The following is a 16,904-nucleotide window of genomic DNA, read 5'->3' as shown; positions in this document are numbered from 1 at the left end:
AAACTAGACTTCTATTTAAAGAGAAGAAAGTGGGTGGGGGGTACTGGCAGGCAACAGTTAGAGCCTACTATGGGTACCTTCACTTAATAAGGGGTTTCTCCAAGGACCAAGAGTCTTCTAGAACCCAATAAGAGACAAAGTGAAGAAGTGGACCAAAATTAGCCAAGTAAGACAGCATACCTCTAATCCTAGTCCTTGGGAGTGACAGAAGTCAGAGGCCCATGAGTTCAGAGCCAACCTAGGATGCATATCAAAATCCTGTCTCAAAAAGAGAAAACAAAGAGGGCGTCTCTGGGGGTAGGGAAGATAGCTCTGTTGGTAATGTACATGCACTGCAAGCGTGAGAACCTGAGTTTAATGTCCAGTCTCAACATGAAAAAGTCAGAAATAATCACCCCAGCACAGACAGGTGGGTCCCTGGGACTCCCTAGCCAGCCAGCCTAGCCTAATCAGTGAGCACTAGGACTCAGGGAGAAACTCTGTCTCAAAATGCAAGGTAGATGCACCAAGATTGTCCTCTAGCCTCACATGCATCCACACATACATGTAAACTCTCACCCACATCCACCCACACACTTAAAAGAGCACACACACAAACAAGGAGAATGAGCAGGGACAGATTCAACACAAAAGTGAGAGTTATTCCTTGTGACAATGTGGAAACTTGAGCTCGACCTCCAGTGTGAGGTTTGCTCGAGATAATCTCTGACACTGTACCAGTCACCCATGCCCAAGAAAAACCCAGAAGTCAAAAGTCAGGTGAGCCCTCTCTAACCCTCCAGGTTAGAAGCTTGACTGTGAGCTCAAGATCCTTGTGAGTGCTTCTGTACCAATGAAGGGTCTCCAAGCAGATGATGTGGCTCCATGGTGTTCCTCTTGGCCATGGTATCACCAAGATGAGACATCTGACTCCGCCAGAAAGCCAAGAGGGGAGTGAATGGAAGCATCTCTATCATGCTTGGAGGAACAAATAGATGCTCTGAAAGAGAAATGAGAACATAATCAACGTTCCTCAGAAGCAGAAAAATACAGATGGCAGCTTGAACATTCCATCTTTTCATACACAGGAAGTCAGAGTTGCTCAGAGAAACCTTGTCTGGGTCGGGGAGGGGAAGCGGTGTGCTTCTAGATATTTTAAAGTCCTGTTCATATTCTGCACTCATGCAAATGTAACCAAAACAGATTCTTATACATAATTCTAATTCCTTCAAATAGTCTATGAGTTATCCTGATGAGCACAGAGATGGGTAATGAATATTCTACCTGACCCCAAGATAGGGTCATTGGGTAACCCTAGGAATCAGAAAACATAATCAAAGATTAGACCCAATGGGATCTGAATCAGAGAGCATAGGCATGCTCTTTTTCTTGCAGCAAGAGACAAACGAAAGGAGTAAGAGAATATATCATGTAATAAAACAATTAATAATCTGTGAGGGAAGTATACTGTTTCAGAGAAGTGGAACTGATGTCATACAATACCAAGGCGTTGTTAAGATTGGCGCTGCCTGTGTGGGCAGAGATAACTAATAGCAGTGATGTACAGACTTCCACACAGCTTTGACAGATGCCTATCCACACGAGTCATCTTGCAATTGGCAGGGGCTGCTTTATTCTGCACTGAGAGCTGTCTCAAGAACTGAAAACCATGCCTGAAAATCAGCAGGCTGATTACTGGTCCTTCTGCAGCCTCTCTTGCCCTGTGACCATGCTTCACCAGGAACCAGCATGATCTCAGGGAAGCGAGCATAATAAGGCTGGACTTGCTTAACACCTTGTGTGACAAAAGCCTTAAGATCCAAATCCTTGTTACACACGTCTTCCTTCCTTCCTTCCTTCCTTCCTTCCTTCCTTCCTTCCTTCCTTCCTTCCTTCCTTCCTTCCTTCTTCCTTCCTTCCTTTCTCTCTCTCTTCCTCTTTCTCTCTTTCTTTCTTTCTTTTTTTAATGCTCAACAGTACCACAGTGTGGGCTCCAATGCCCAGAGCTAACATCATCAGCCAGACAGATGGCACATTTGGAGCTCAGAGAATGTGGCAATTGGTGTCCTCATCAGACTGCTGCTTCTTGGTTTGATTTAGGACATTGTTCTTGACTGGTAAAAAAAAAAAATCTTGTGGAATGATTAAAGTCTCAAGAACACATTGCTCAATAATTCTCCATGCTAAGAAATTATGCAAAAAATTCCTCTGGGTACTGTCTTCTTTTAACATTTAGACACCAAGAGTATGCGGTGTTTTTCCAGTATGAAGGGATGCTAGAATAACTCCTGATTGGTATGATCAAGATCAGTCTTTAGCCGGGCAGTAGTGGCACACGCCTGTAATCCCAGCACTCTGGGAAGCAGAGGCAGGCAGATTTCTGAGTTCGAGGCCAGCCTGGTCTTCAGAGTGATTTCCAGTACAGCCAGGGCTATACAGAGAAACCCTGTCTCGGGAAAAAAACCAAATCCAAGAAAAAAAAACAAAAAACAAAAAAAAAAAAAACAAAAAACAAAAAAAAAAAAGAAAGAAAGAAAAAAAAAAGATTAATCTTTATCTTGTTTAAGCCTTAAAATCATAAAGATGAAGCCCCTACATGAAGGGGCAGTAAATGAATTTGAGCAGGCAAATAACAGACAAATGAACAAAAATACATGAAAATGTTGTAACAAATGAAATGTAGATTTAAGACTGCGTTTATTCATTGGGTTTAAAAATAATTGTAATAAACTTTCGTTTAGACTCTGTTTTTTCATTTATTATCTTATGTGTGTGAGTTTAAAGGTGTGTCTCACCATGCACAGCACTCTTAGAAATGTATCCCATGAAAGAGTTAAGGACAAACACACACATTCTATAACAAGTGTCTATCGTAAAAGGAGAAAATGAGCAGACAAATAGAATTAAGGAGGATTAAGCAGGTTGTGATAAACACATTATCGAATCTCAAACAATGTGGCAGGAAGTCCATAGTGGTTTGAATGAGAAACATTTCTCATTGGCTCAGTGTCTGAACATTTACTGTCCACTTGGTACCACTGCCTGGGGAAGTGGTGCGACATTGCCGCAGGAAGCACATCACTGGGTGATGGGGCGGAGCTTTGAGAGTTCATAGCACCTCCCATTTCCAGTTCTCTCTCTCTGCTTCAAGCTTGCAGCTAAACGTGCAGTTGCTCAGCTTCCTGCCTCTGTTACAATGTCTTCTTGCTGACATATCTCCCAGCCAAAATGGACTTTTACCCCCTGGAACTAGAAGCCAAGATCAAAATCTTTCTTCCATAAGTTGCGTTGGTCATGGTTTTTTATTACAGCAACAGGAAAGTAACTAGTGCCATTTTTTAACATGGAAAGATGTTCATGGCAAGTCACTGGGCCCAGGTTTTCGAATCATTATATGCACAGTGGATCTCATTTCTTTGGAGGAAAAAAAGATGCATTAGCAGAAAGAGGAGAAAAACACTATGGCAAGATGCACATCCAAAATCATCACATGGAATGGATAGGTTATTTTTATTCTATTCTTTTACTTAAGTAATTTATAATTATCTTATAGACTGGTACATTTGCATCTTCAAATCACACACTAAAATTATCTTTGAAAGAATACTAAGGGTCAAGATAGATGTGGTGGTTTGAATAAGCTTGGCCCTTGGGCAGTGGCACTATTAAGAGGTGTGTCCTTGTTGGAGTAGGTGTGGCTTTGTTGGAGGAAGTGTGTCACTGTGGGGGGGTGGGCTTTGAGGTCCTATGCTCAAGATCTGCCCAGTGTGGAGGAGACTCTCTTCCTGACTGGGTAAGAGCGTCTCCTTTTGGCTGCCTTTGGATAAAGATGTAGACCCCTCACCTCCTCCAGCACCATGTCTGCCTGCACTCTGCCATGCTTCCCACCATGATGATAATGGACTGAACCTCTGATATTGTAAGCCAACCCCAATTAAATGCTTTTCTTTATAAGAGTTGCCTTAGTCATGGTGACTTTTCATAGCAATAAAAACCATAACTAAGAAGTACAGTTTCCTCTATTTTTTTCTACCTAATAAGATGAGAACAAAACCTCATAGCCCATTATAATCTGGAGAACGATTACAATAGCCTTTAGTGGCCATGGGCATGATGTCAATCCCATCACTTGGAAGCCATAGGCAGGAAGATTTCAAGTTTGAGTCCAGAATGGACTACCTAGTAAGACTCTTGTCAAAGAGAAAGGAGGGCATAAGGAAGGGAATACCTTCAGGTTGGTCATGTAGCTCTGTGTATTCCTAGCATGCTTGGCCTCTGGGTTCAAGTTCAGAACCACCAAAACAAAATTGAAGAATAGCAGCTTGATCTGACATAGCTCAGGCCTGTGATCCAGACTAAGAGGCTAAGCTGGATGACTGCAAATTCGAGGTTATTAAATTCTGGGCAATTTAATGAGACCCCTGTCTCATTAGAAGTAAAATGGCAGTGAAGCTATAGATGTAAGTTAATGTTAGATCCTTGCTTAGCATGTGCAAAGACCCTAGGTTCACATCCCAGCACTGAAGGAAAGTGTAGGGACATTAAGGGGAGGTAGGGACAGAGAGTTGTTGGGGGGTGGGGGCAGGGACAAGTTAGCCATGGCATAGAATCAATTGAGGATGATCCATGATCATCACATGAGTCAATCCCTATTTGCACCTGGAGGTCTAAAGAGGTGTGCAGGCCTATGTTTGCAGAAACGCATTCTTCACGTGAGCTTTCCGCCATTACACACAGCTACTTCTTACATCTTCCAGGCTTGGTCCCCACACCTTCTGTGACTTCTGACCCCAAACTGCTTATGAATTAGGCTCTTTATTATTCCAGTTCTCATAATCTCTCTATATGTATGTGTGTGCTCACATGCACACATATTTGTGCACAGATACACATGCAGAAGAGTGTACAGGGAAGAGGCCAGAAAGTCTTGGACGTTGTTCTTCAAGTCCTAACCACCTTGGCTTTGGAGTCAGGGTCTCTCACCAGTCTGGAGGTTCTAATTAAGTTAAGTCAGGGTAGCTGGGTCAGCCCCAGGGACCCATCTCTGTCTCCCCAGAGCTGGGATTACAAATATTCTACCACATGTAGCTTTCTACGTGGTTCAGGGACTGAAGCCAGGTCCTCATGCCTACAGGGTAGGCTTTTTATTGACTGAACTCTCTGTCCAGCCTTGTGATGATTAATTTTGGTGGTGTCATCTTAATCAGATTGAGAAGTACCTAGCACATTAGTAACGCATACCTCCGGGGGTACCGTGAAGATGTTTCCAGATTAATAAGGTGGGAAGACCGCCCTGAACATGAATGACAGCTGTCTCTCAGGCTGGGTCTAGGTGGAATACAAGAAGAACAGAAAAAGAGCCCAGTAGGTACATCATCTGGCTTTGTGTCCTGGCTGCCAGGAATGACATGAACTGATCTGGGATGTTCTGAGCACCCCTTCCCTGTGGAGTGAAACATGAGCCAAAATAAATCTTCCTTCTCTCACACTGTCGGGTATTCTAGGCCACGAGGAATGAGGCAGCAGTAGGGTAAGATCGTCTCCGTATGAGATGAGGGGCCTTTCATTGTCAACGATCGATCATGGGGCCCCAGTGATAGCATGCTAGGGAAGCCCTAAAACAAAACAAAACAACAACAACAAAACAAAAAAAACAAAGAGCAAGTTGTTTCATTGAATACCTGTTCCTTTCCTTTTTTTTTTTAAATTTATTTATTTATTTTATTTATATGAGTACACACTGTCTTCAGACACAACAGAAGAGGGCATCAGATCTCATCACAGATGGTTGTGAGACACCATGTGATTGCTGGGATTTGAACTCAGGACCTCTGGAAGAACAGTCAGTGCTCTTAACCGCTGAGCCATCTCTCCAGCACCCTGAATACCCTTTCCTGTTTTGTGACTCTTCCTGGATTCAGGACTCTACTTGGGCATGCTCTTCTTGCCCACTCTGGGATGCCTTTTTTTTTTTTTTAAGATTTATTTATTTATTATATGTAAGTACATTGTAGCTGTCAGATCTCATTACCGGTGGTTGTGAGCCACCATGTGGTTGCTGGGATTTGAACTCAGGACCTTCGGAAGAACAGTCAGTGCTCTTAACCACTGAGCCACCTCTCCAGCCCTGGGATGCTCTGTAAATCTACTGGTTTTGGATGGAGTCCAGAGAGAGCTCTAAAGCAGATTCAGGCTGCAGGCTAGCAGCTGTCAGTTATATCTCTAATGCAATCGAGCCAATATCCTATGTATTTACGGTACATAAGAGTGAAGCCTGGGTTCTTCTGCAGGACCCTGTAATAGCTGCAATGAAGACTCCCAAGGCTCTCAAGCGTGGCAATACCTTCTGCAACAGAGAACAATTCTTCTCCAAAAGCAGCCGGGCATCACTGGGAAATCAAATCTATTCAAGCGGAGCTGCCCATTGTGATCTGCAAAGTTAGAAGGACTGAGGAGTGTGGTGAGGCGGGCATTCACAGCTGTAGGATGCGAGCGAACAGCAGCTAGACCTAGTAAAGGTTAGCGACCGTGTCATCTTGCTGACAGCATCCCAAAGGGTTGACACACGATCGACACTGTAGTCACACGATCAACCGACGCTGTAGTAAATGCAATGGAGCAGAGATCATCAACAGTGCCACAGTCAGCCTTCCTGGTGGAGGTACCGGCAGTAGGGCTGGTCCTCTCTGCCCTGGTCCTCTCTGCCCTCCTAGCAGTGGGATGAAACTTGTGCTTTCTTTCCCTATAAATTTTGGGTTTACTTTTCTCCTTCCTAGAGCAAGGCGTCAAACCCAGAACCGTATACATGCTGGACAAGTGTTCTACTATTGGGTTACATCCTTGATCCTGAAAGAATAGAAAATACAGCCTAACTCCAGCTTTCTAAGGAGCCCCAAACACTTCCTATTCCAGAGCCCGCTCTTTGTGCTCTTTGTTAGAAATTAGGTAAAAGTTCACAGTCCAGAGCCCGCCCTTTAAGAGGTAGGCAGAAAGGCCTTGAATAGGTGATCCTGGCCCCATAAGGTAACTGGAAATGAGCTAAGCTTATCTTGCTTCTGTAAACTGCTTACACCATTACCCCTATCCAGGAGTTCACGCAGCTATAGACATCCAAGAAAATAGGAAACTAATTGGTCCACTGAGCACGGGCTCAGATAATTTAAACTGATTGGCCTAAAAACTATGGAGTGGTACAAATTGATTGGCTCGCATTTCGTGGGCTCTCCATGCTAAGAAATGATTGGTTTGTGATTCACGGGTTTTGTTGTAAACTTATAAAAGCTGTCACAATTCGGCACTCGGGGTCCACAGTCCTCTAGCCCTGCGCGGTGTACGGCTGTGGAACCTAGAATTCTGGAATAAAGAAATCCTCATGTTATTGCATTGAGACCGTTTCTCTCGAGTGATTTGGGTGTCACCTTCCAAGGCGTGGGGTGCTGGGGCACCCTCGGTTTTTGGGGGTCTTACAATCGACAAATTTAGTCTTTTCTTTTACATTTATTTGTGTGCATGTAGGCAAATGTGTGCTGCATCTCACGCATAGCAAAAATGTGTAGGACTCAGTTCTCTCCTTCTATCGTATGGGTACCCCACCCCACCTCCCGAGCCATCCCACTGGCCCAATTTCAGCTTTGATGAATAAGATACCCTGATCCATTGTAGGGGACAAGGAAAAGCATTCTGCCAGGGAAACTGTAATCTGATATTGAATCTTCAGCTATATTCAGGTCATTCGAGTTTTTGTACCAGGGAGTCAGTCAACCAAAAACACTTTACACTTTGGAGGCACCGATTCCTAACTGGCCAACACTGGTATGTGACCCCAAGGGCACTAGCACTATGGTACACAATCGAGGGCAAGACGGGTTGTAAGGAGCCCAGGGCACTCACTGGAATATCTTGGTACTTCCATCCCAAAGTAACTGTAACTATTGGATCGCTATGACAATGACCCAGAGTAACTAAGTCTGTCCTTAGAGACAGGTGCTGGTGACTCCATCAGTCAAGTAATCTCCATTTAAAGTGATGGCCAGTGAAGGGACATCTAGAAAGCATGACTGAGAGGACCACGGCTACAGCCCAACAGGCAGTTGTAGCAGCGTGGACAGTGTAGCAGTGTCCACCACCCCTCCTGTACTGTTTGGCAGATTTATGCTATTTAATGTGTGCAGGTTAAAGATCTGAAGGGTGCCGATGAGGAAATGACAGACTTCTTGTGCCACCTCCACACCCTCAGGCCCATTGCTGCTAATACTCAGTTTCGAGTCATACTGCCCTTGCTTTATGCCCTAACGCCTTCCTCTGCTTGTGGGATGGACCCAGCCAGTCATGCTGAGGCACCCAGGATGCACACAGGTATTGCCGGGCTAACTCTTGGTCACTGGACACAGGACATTCGCTTTCCCTCAGGTATGAAGGGGAAATTCTGTGTGCACAGAGGTCTTCAGACTGCTCCGGGAGCCGCTCTCCTCCTTGCACTCCCCGCTCACAGGCCCGCTGCTGTCTGTGCTAATGAAGGTTCATGCTGGGAACAGATGAGATTAGTTGCATATGCTTTCAAAGCTAAGGCTAAGCGTGTGTGTGTGTCAAGCACGCGCGCGCGTGTGTGTGTGTGTGTGTGTGATGAGATTAGTTGCATATGCTTTCAAAGCTAAGGCCAAGCGTGTGTGTGTGTGTGTGTGTGTGTGTGTGTGTGTGTGTGTGAGAATCAGTCCAGAGAGAGCTCAATTCACTGCCACTGTGGACAAGACTCTCACCAGTTTCAAACTGAACTGCAAGAAGAGTCACAGTGGTTTTTATTGGCTAATACTACTTCGTTTTTATCCTCACGACTTTATGAGGTGAAAGGCATTGCTATCTCCATACTATAAAAAGAAAATGGAGACCAGAATTCTAGCTGCTAAATCCCAGCTATCTTTTACTGCAGGCCGGATTTCCAGCCTATGCCCTTAGCTGTTATCCTTCTGTTCCTCAGCACGATCTCGTGATCCTCACTTTCTTACTCCAGAGGCGGCAGGGTCAGACAAACCAACAGGCCTTGCTCTCTCATGTTCCAGTTTGGCCTGTCAGCCTCGGGGACTTCAGAGACCAAGCTGAATGTCAGTTCCCCGAGCTTCTCAAAGAGAGCTACTTCCTTATCTGCACCTCCCAAGGATCCGTAGCGTGCTTCACAGCGCTGTCCCCTTCTGCCGTGCTTACACAGAAGGCTGGAGACAAGCAAGGGCTCAGGTATTAAAGTTGCAGGCACTGAGGGCTCAGCTGCTCGGGGTTCTCTGAACTGTGCTTTCTGACTCTCTGACCACTGTACCCTCAGAGCGCACCCCAACTGGCCACGGTTAATACTCAGTTGCTGACTAACAGATTAAATGAATAAACAAATGTGTCTTCATTGAGCTGATCTCTTAAAAGTCAGATTCTATAATATTCAGTAAACTTTGGCCATTATTCTGACACACAGATTTCCAGCACAAGCCACCTTAACTTCTGTTTTTTAAGGTATTAACATGCTTTGACAATAAATCCAAGAATAAAGAAACTGTTCAGTGATTAATTAATAGATTTATTTATTCAAGAATAGAATCATCCTGCCAAACTTAGTAGGAGATGTTAAATTTTCTGTCCAATTTTCCTTCCTGGATAAGTTTTTCTTTTCTGTCCTGTATAGATTAAAATAAAAAGAGACAAAATATTAAAAAGCAAGTCATTCTTACAAGGACATGGAATAATGGCAAATCAGGAATAAAAATTTAATTGTAAGCCCATTCCCTAAAGCCCAAGGACTCTGAGGAAGTAATAAGAAGCTAAAGTTAGGACAGTAAGAAAATACATCATTCAAGTATCTTAGCTATTTTTTAGTAATCAAGAAGGAACTTCCCCATTCCTAAGCAGACATCATTTCTGCTTTGTCTTGAGGCAGAATCACACCCTACAGTTAGGCTAGCCTGGAACTCAGCCATTAATATAGTTGGCCTCAAACTCATGGTGATCCTCCAGCCTCAGTCTCCCCAGGGATAGAATTACACGTATGAGCTACCATGCGTAGCTTCAAAAGCAAACAGCAAAAATCGATGCAAACAACCTCTGAAAACGCGCTATCTATCAATAAAAGGTAAGAGCTCTCGCAGAGAAGTGGCTGGCCTCCAGCCTACATGGCTACATAAGCCCTGGACTGGGCCCGGAATGGAGAACAGGAATGGAACAGCCTTGTCTGAGCACGCAGCCAGGCCTCTGAAGACAGCACCTGGCAGGCTCCCTCTGCTTCCGCTGCTGGGGTCGAGTGTGGTTGAAGAGTCACTCACACGCAGAGCTCGGCAGCAGAGCAATGCTAAGTGAGCCATACTCTGCTAACACTCAGCCAGTTCCACACACCACCTCTAACAAATGCACCAGCGAAGCTAAAGGACTTCTCCAGGGCATCTCAAGGTCAAACACAAAACAACTTCAGTTCTAAATCACACAGGTCTCTCACTCCTGTAATCCCAATGCTCGGAGGCTTAAAATTTGAGACTGGCCTGGGGGACACAGGGACATCTTCTCAATCCTGTCTTAGTAAAATCAAGTTTCTATACACCCTCTAATGAGAAAATCAACTTTTAAAAAGTTGTTATGGTATTTACTTGCTTAATAATCACATTATGATTTCTTATATTATCTGGGGGAAAAACAGGAAGACTTTCATGAACTGAATTCTACTCTCATCAATTTAAACTAACCCTTCTATTACTTTTTTTAAACTGCAAAGAAGCCATTAAATTAAACCTGAAAGACACATAGGCTGACTTTTTTTTAAAACGAAAGTATCAAATCAAATGAAAACACCAACTGTTCCCAGAAAGGAATAAAGATACAAGACAGAACAAGAGAGGACTGTTCCCCTGGGTGGGGCACCGGGAGTGATCACTACGAGGAACTGCTGGGGACACCTAGGAGGGACCTCTCAAACCAGCTGAACATCTAGCCCTAATACTTACCCTGTCTGTTCTGAAAACATAATACCAGAAGATGAGGGGCCCAAACGCCGCCACGGCTCCTAAAAGTGAGTTCTTGGGAGTGGGTCTGAAATTAGGGTAAATATTTGCTGATCTTGCGTAGGTCCATCGAATCAATGCAGGATCCTCCTGAAAAGAATACAAACAAAGGCTTGTCAGCCTTAAGGAGGACATGTTGAGGAAGAAGTCACCAGGGCTGTGGTGAGGGAACACACCTCAGGGCTGAGGAGAGGGAGCACACCTTGGGGGCTGTGGTGAGGGAGCACACCTCGGGGGCTGTGGTGAGGGAGCACACCTTGGGGCTGTGGTGAGGGAGCACACCAACCTTGACCCTGGCTTTCTGATCTCTCCATCCCAAGTCTGGGATCACAGGACTGTGCCATGAATCTCACCTGACTGGTTTCTACTATTTGAAACTTAATTTTCTTCCCCACCCCCCTTTTCCCCTTTTCTTTTGTGGTTTTGGTTTTTATTAAACAAGGTCTTGCTCTGTAGCCCTGGCTAACCTCAAACTCATGGCAATCCTGTGTCTCAGCTTCCCAAGTCTGGGATCCTAGGTGTGCACCACCTAGGGTTAAAAACAACTTTCTGAGGATCCTATTCATACCCTGCAGGATTCCCCTCTCCCTCTAGCGTTCTAGTACAGTGTGAGATTCCTGACTGTAAACGCAGAGAAGCCACCTCCCCCTTCTCATTGCTTTCACGAGTCCCTCAGATTCATCCTCCGTCTCTCTTTTGGAAGTGGCCATGAGAACCACACACAGGCCTGATGAAGAGAGACCTCAGATGCTCTATCAAGCTTCCTAGTTTGTTTCTAGCACCTTTCTAATGCTGTCACAATCGGCCTTCCCTGCTAGGTCAGTGGCAGGAAGATGAAAGCAGGCTCACCCTAACTTTGAAGTAGAGGGCTTTGCTTTCCTTTGGTTCAGAAGATCAAACTAAGGGCACTGTGTAAGCGAGGAGTGAGCCCTAACACTGGGCTATACCTCTCACCCACGAACCGTACGTTTCTAAACAAACTTGGCTGATGTTTGAAAAAACAAACTGTTACCTTCTACACTATTAAAAGTCTTGCAAAAAGAAAAAGAAAGAAAGAAAGAAAAGAAAGAAAGAAAAAGAAAAAGAAAGAAAAAAGGTCAAAAGGTCAAAACTGTCAAAAAAAATAATCAGCTTATTTTGGCTAAGAAAAAAAATAATTTAATATTTATACTAAAATAATCTCCTAAGAATAGCAAATCTACCCCAAACACATAATTAAACGTAATTAGCTAAATCCCCAAGTGATTTTACAAAATTATTCTCTCCAATTAACTGGCAGATTAAAATAAGCAAATAAAATCAGCTTTAGTCTTCAGTATGCAGCACGAACATCTAAGGTCTTCAGGAGCACCAAGCAGCCATGATTGGCAAGACTGAAATAACTCTGACATTTGCATTTCAAACTAAACAGAAGTACAGCAATTTGACCCCAGGTGGACCAGCTGCAGCTCACTACCATTCTGAGAAGCCAAAAACTAACCTGCTGCTGCTCTAAAAGGAATAGTATTAGCACCTTACTCTAGGGCAGACGGGTTCATGATCATAAATGGAGCCAGCAGATGAAATGCATCTGCTTTTCTGCTAAAGAATGCATCTGAATGCCACACAATGAGACTTCTCCACTCACCCACCACTCACTGCTCTGCACTGTAAAAGCTTCCAGATCTGTCCTCTGGAAATAGACATTTCATCTCACAAAATACCAGTAACTTCATGATCAAGATCAGGGGAAAGAGGCAGAGGAGAGGCTCAGTGGCGAAGAGTGGTTAGCTGTTGCTCTTGAAGAGGACCTGGGCTCAGTTCCCAAGCCCATCCAGTGGCTCAGGACATCCCTAAGTCTAGTTCCAACCATCCAGTGTCTACTTCTGGCCTCTTCTGCCATTAGGCACATATGTGGTACACACACAGAAATGCAGACAAAACACTCCTACAATGCATTAAGTAGGGCTGCTGAGATGGCTGGTCAGTGGTTAAGATCGATGACTGCTCTTCCAGAGGTCCTGAGTTCAATTCTCAGCAACCAAATGGTGGCTCACAACCATTTTTAAGGGGATCTGACGCCCTCTTCTGGTCTGTGGACATATGTGCAGCAAAGCACTCATAAATAAAATTTTAAAAAGCAAAACATAACACTAAAAAAATTGTTTAAAATAAAAAAAATGAACTAAGTAAATGGCGGGAAGGGGCCGGACACCACGCAATGTCCAGTGAAATGGCAGCAGGCAGCCTCGGGTGTGGTGAAGCCCTCACACCTTCCCCAGTACTTCCTGAGTCCACCTCTGCTTGGTTTCCTTCCCCTCTGCCCAGTCTCCCTTCCTCTCCCCTGTTCTTTTCCTTCTGTTGTTTTTCAGTCTTTGAGCACTGGGCCTCAGCTTCTGCAGGGCTCTCTTACATTCACTCCGTGAAAGAGGTCATTTGGTCACATGACTTTAAGCCCTTATGGGCATGGCTACCAACAACCTTCCTCTAGCCCTAGACCTCCATGTTAAACTCAACATCTACCCAGGCATCCCAAAAGTAAGGTAACCTGATCTGATCAATCTTCTAGTAAAAGGGCCTTCGTTGACCTGGGAGCCACTGCGTGGACCTTACCACCTCCACCACTGTCACAGCGCCCATTAGCCAAGGGATCTAACTGCTGCAAAGCCTCCTGGCCCATCCCTCGCTGCCCTCGCTACCTCACAGACAATCCTAAAGGAAGCAAACTTGAGAGATTTTATTAAGATGTAAGTCTCCGTTATGGACTCCCTTCTCAGTAGATCTTTACAATGTCATACAAGGTCTGGGTCTGGTGTGAGCAAGTCCCAGGGTCCTCTTTAACTTCGGTTTGTCACTGTGCCCCTCCCCCCACCTGGCTATTTTATCCATAAAGACCTCATCAAAAACAAAAGTTCATCATTAAAATACACTGTATGAAATTCTCATCAATGCATCTAATATAAAATAAAACAATACAATTAATAATGATATTATTTTTAAAGGCATCATGTTAAAAGGACAAAAAAAATAAACCTTGGCTCTGCCTCCAAACTACCAGGCCTGCTAACATATTCTGAATTAGCTCTCTGGTATTTTTTGAGATGTACTAAGCACTTGAACCACCAAGAACACCCCTGGCCTTGTGCTTACAGTCTCTTCTAACTGGCACGCTCGTTTCCTCCCTCAAGCTAACTCCTTCTGTTCACTTCTTTCAGATCTTTCCTTAAAATGCCAAGCTCTGACAGGACCGTGGCTCAGTGGTAGAGTGCTTCCCTACCATGTGAGACCATGGATTTGATCCCAAACACTACAAAACAGACAAACAAAAACAAGACACCCAAAGCCAAGCTCCAAACAGGTGCTTCCTTCCCTGCTGCACGCACGCATGCACGCACGCACGCACAGCTGACCCCACCCTTCTTTTCGGTAGCATTCACCATCATCTCACACCAAATGATTTAGAGTTCTAACGAGCTCTACAAGGAAAGGGACTTACAGCTGGCTTTACACTCCTAGCTCAGCTTTTTAGTCTCATAATAGGTCCTGAGCAGTTATATTTGACCAAATTAGTTACCCTAAAGACAAAGGGATCCACATGTTTTGGCTAGTAAATGATTAACTGAATAGCTAAAGAGGTAGGTATCTTTATCTCCATTAGGGATGAGAAATAGAAACTGCCCTGGGTTACAGAGATTCAAACTTCACACCCGACTGGGGCCTTATTCTAGTTACGTTAAAAAAATTAAACGGGCCCAGTATAGCGGTCCATGCCTTTAATGTGGGCGCTCACAAAGCAGAGGCAGGTGGATCTCTGTGAGTTCAAGGCCAGCCTGTTCTACATACTAATTTCCAAGACAGCCAGGGCTGTATATAGAGACCCTCTCTGAAAAATAAATTACATAATTATTAATACTAATACCATACTATCTAGCACATCGAAAGCAACTATGTGTACAGTATAGAACAGGTCTATCTCCTTCACCCTATAACAAAGGCCTGGTAGAGGATTGTATATCTGGGCAAGATGATAGTCACACAGACTATGGTGTGTGACCTGTTTCTGGATATAACTGTCCTTACAATCTCATCTAGAAAGCCAAGAGCGTAACACAGCATACTTCTGTGAATGGTTGTGACATTTAATTTTTTAAATGTTTTTCAGGCCAGGCATGGGTTTCAAGTGTCAGGAACCCCAGTATGTGAAACTGTGGCTGGAGGGCTTGGAGATCTGAGCCACTGGAGGCTAGTACTGAACCTGGCCACATAGTGTAACTTTCCCTTGGTTGTTCTCATAACTTTCAAAAATTATAGAGAATGTGTATGCAATTGTTGGAGAATCTTCATTTAAAAAAAATACCATTTGAGTTATTTAGACAGCTTTTACAAAGGAAACTGTCTAAAAGTAAATATCATTTACTGACATGTGTTACATAGCGATGCTACATAGTTTCTCGTTTGATTTCACAACTCTATGACGAATGCACACCATTTTCCAGCAGAACATAAAAAAGCTGTGGTTTGAGAGAGATTACGAGAATTGCCCAGGGATCATTGTTTGTTAGTTTATTAGGCCATGAAGTCAGATTCCAAAGCCGAATGCATCAGGCCTCAAGTGCTGTAACACACTTAATCTGAACAACCCCTATTCTCAAGAGAAAGAAGTGTTCTTAAGAGTTATGAGCTGAAAGGCACAAAACAGCTTTTTATGCCATACACTTGGGAGTACCGGGCCTAAACACGCCCTTTTCAAGGAAGATACTGTGCTAGATTAGTCACGTGTTAATCTGCCTCGAAAGATATGAAGGACCATATTATGGCCATGTTTCAGACAAGAAAGCCGAGTCTATGCAGCTTAACGAGTTTCTCCAAATCAGGGGAAACGTCAAGCCAGGACGCAAGGCCAGCTGGGTCTGCAGCCGGAGCTCAATCCCTTTGACCACTGAGCCAAAGGCCGAAGGGCTGCGCGGCTAGGGGCCGGTGTCCAGCACTCGGATTGGAGCTGGGCGGCCCCGCGTGCGCCCACGCGAGATGCGGCTGCCCCGGCCCACAGTCCCGCCCGGCCCCACTCACGATGTGCGATTGGCGTTTGGGGTCGTTGTACTGAAGCAGATACTCCCGTTTAAGCCGGGCCCTTATGCTCAAGCGCTCGACCTGCGCCCTTCGGGTTTCTGGAGACACGTCATACTCGGCAGGGTCGAGGGTACTGGGGAGAGTGGCCAGGGGCGCAGGCTTATACTTGGAACCCGACATCTTGGCTCCCGGCGCACATCTGCGCCTGCGCGGATACAAGGGCTGCCCTCTTTGGTTTGACCTTCAGGCTCAGGAAGTGCGCCTGCGCACGTACGGAGCGTTCAGGCAGGAAGGGGCGGGAGAGGGGTGGAGTTCGAAACGGGGCGGAGCTTTTGCCAAGCCTACCTTCACGCCCCTCGTCACACGTATTCGGCGCGTGCGCACCTTTTCTCGGTTTGCCTCCCTCTTATCTGGTGTTAAAACTCCTTTCTCTCTGTGCTACTGCTTGCTTGCAGAACTGATTTCCTGAAGTTGAGCAGACTACACGAGAACTGGGAAACTGTTGTCTGTGGCTCCTGAAGTCTTACGGGGTGGGTTCGTCTAAACTGGGTGACCTTGTAGAAGGTCTTTAGTGTCTCCCAAATTTCCTATTTCTTATCTTGGAGAAATGACCTTGACCCTGCACTCCTAGCAAGACTGTTGCAGTTAAATGAGTCATTGAAAACAATGAAATTGCATTTCAAACATTTCCCTAGCTTTGTCCCACTCCAAATAAGAGAGACTTTATTTTATGAGAATAAGCTTTTCTAAAGATTACTACTCTAGGACCAATCCCTGTTAATCCCAAAGATCGGAGGAGAAAGATCACCGACTCAGACAATGTCCAGATTAACTAAAGCCAGGTTTTTA

The 16,904-nt window shown here is 44.7% G+C and overlaps 2 protein-coding genes across 2 annotated transcripts in view; both read right to left on the bottom strand.

Annotated features, from left to right (window-relative positions):
- Eaf2 (ELL associated factor 2) overlaps nt 1–16,904 on the bottom strand; it is a 1,192,577-nt gene that overhangs the window by 1,162,323 nt on the left and 13,350 nt on the right. The gene's annotated exons all lie outside the window — the stretch shown is intronic.
- Nucleotides 9,518–16,294, bottom strand: Ndufb4 (NADH:ubiquinone oxidoreductase subunit B4). The gene is made up of 3 exons (XM_052158392.1): nt 16,056–16,294; nt 10,950–11,096; nt 9,518–9,635 (listed from the first exon to the last, which is right to left on the bottom strand). The coding sequence occupies exons 1-3, from the start codon at nt 16,233–16,235 to the stop codon at nt 9,573–9,575; spliced, it is 390 nt and encodes a 129-aa protein (XP_052014352.1). The 5' UTR covers nt 16,236–16,294; the 3' UTR covers nt 9,518–9,572.

Source organism: Apodemus sylvaticus, chromosome 15 (assembly GCF_947179515.1).
Source record: "Apodemus sylvaticus chromosome 15, mApoSyl1.1, whole genome shotgun sequence".
NCBI classification, from domain to species: Eukaryota; Metazoa; Chordata; class Mammalia; order Rodentia; family Muridae; genus Apodemus; species Apodemus sylvaticus.
Note: the sequence above shows the minus strand (reverse complement) of the source record. Positions and strands in the feature narration are given on the sequence as shown.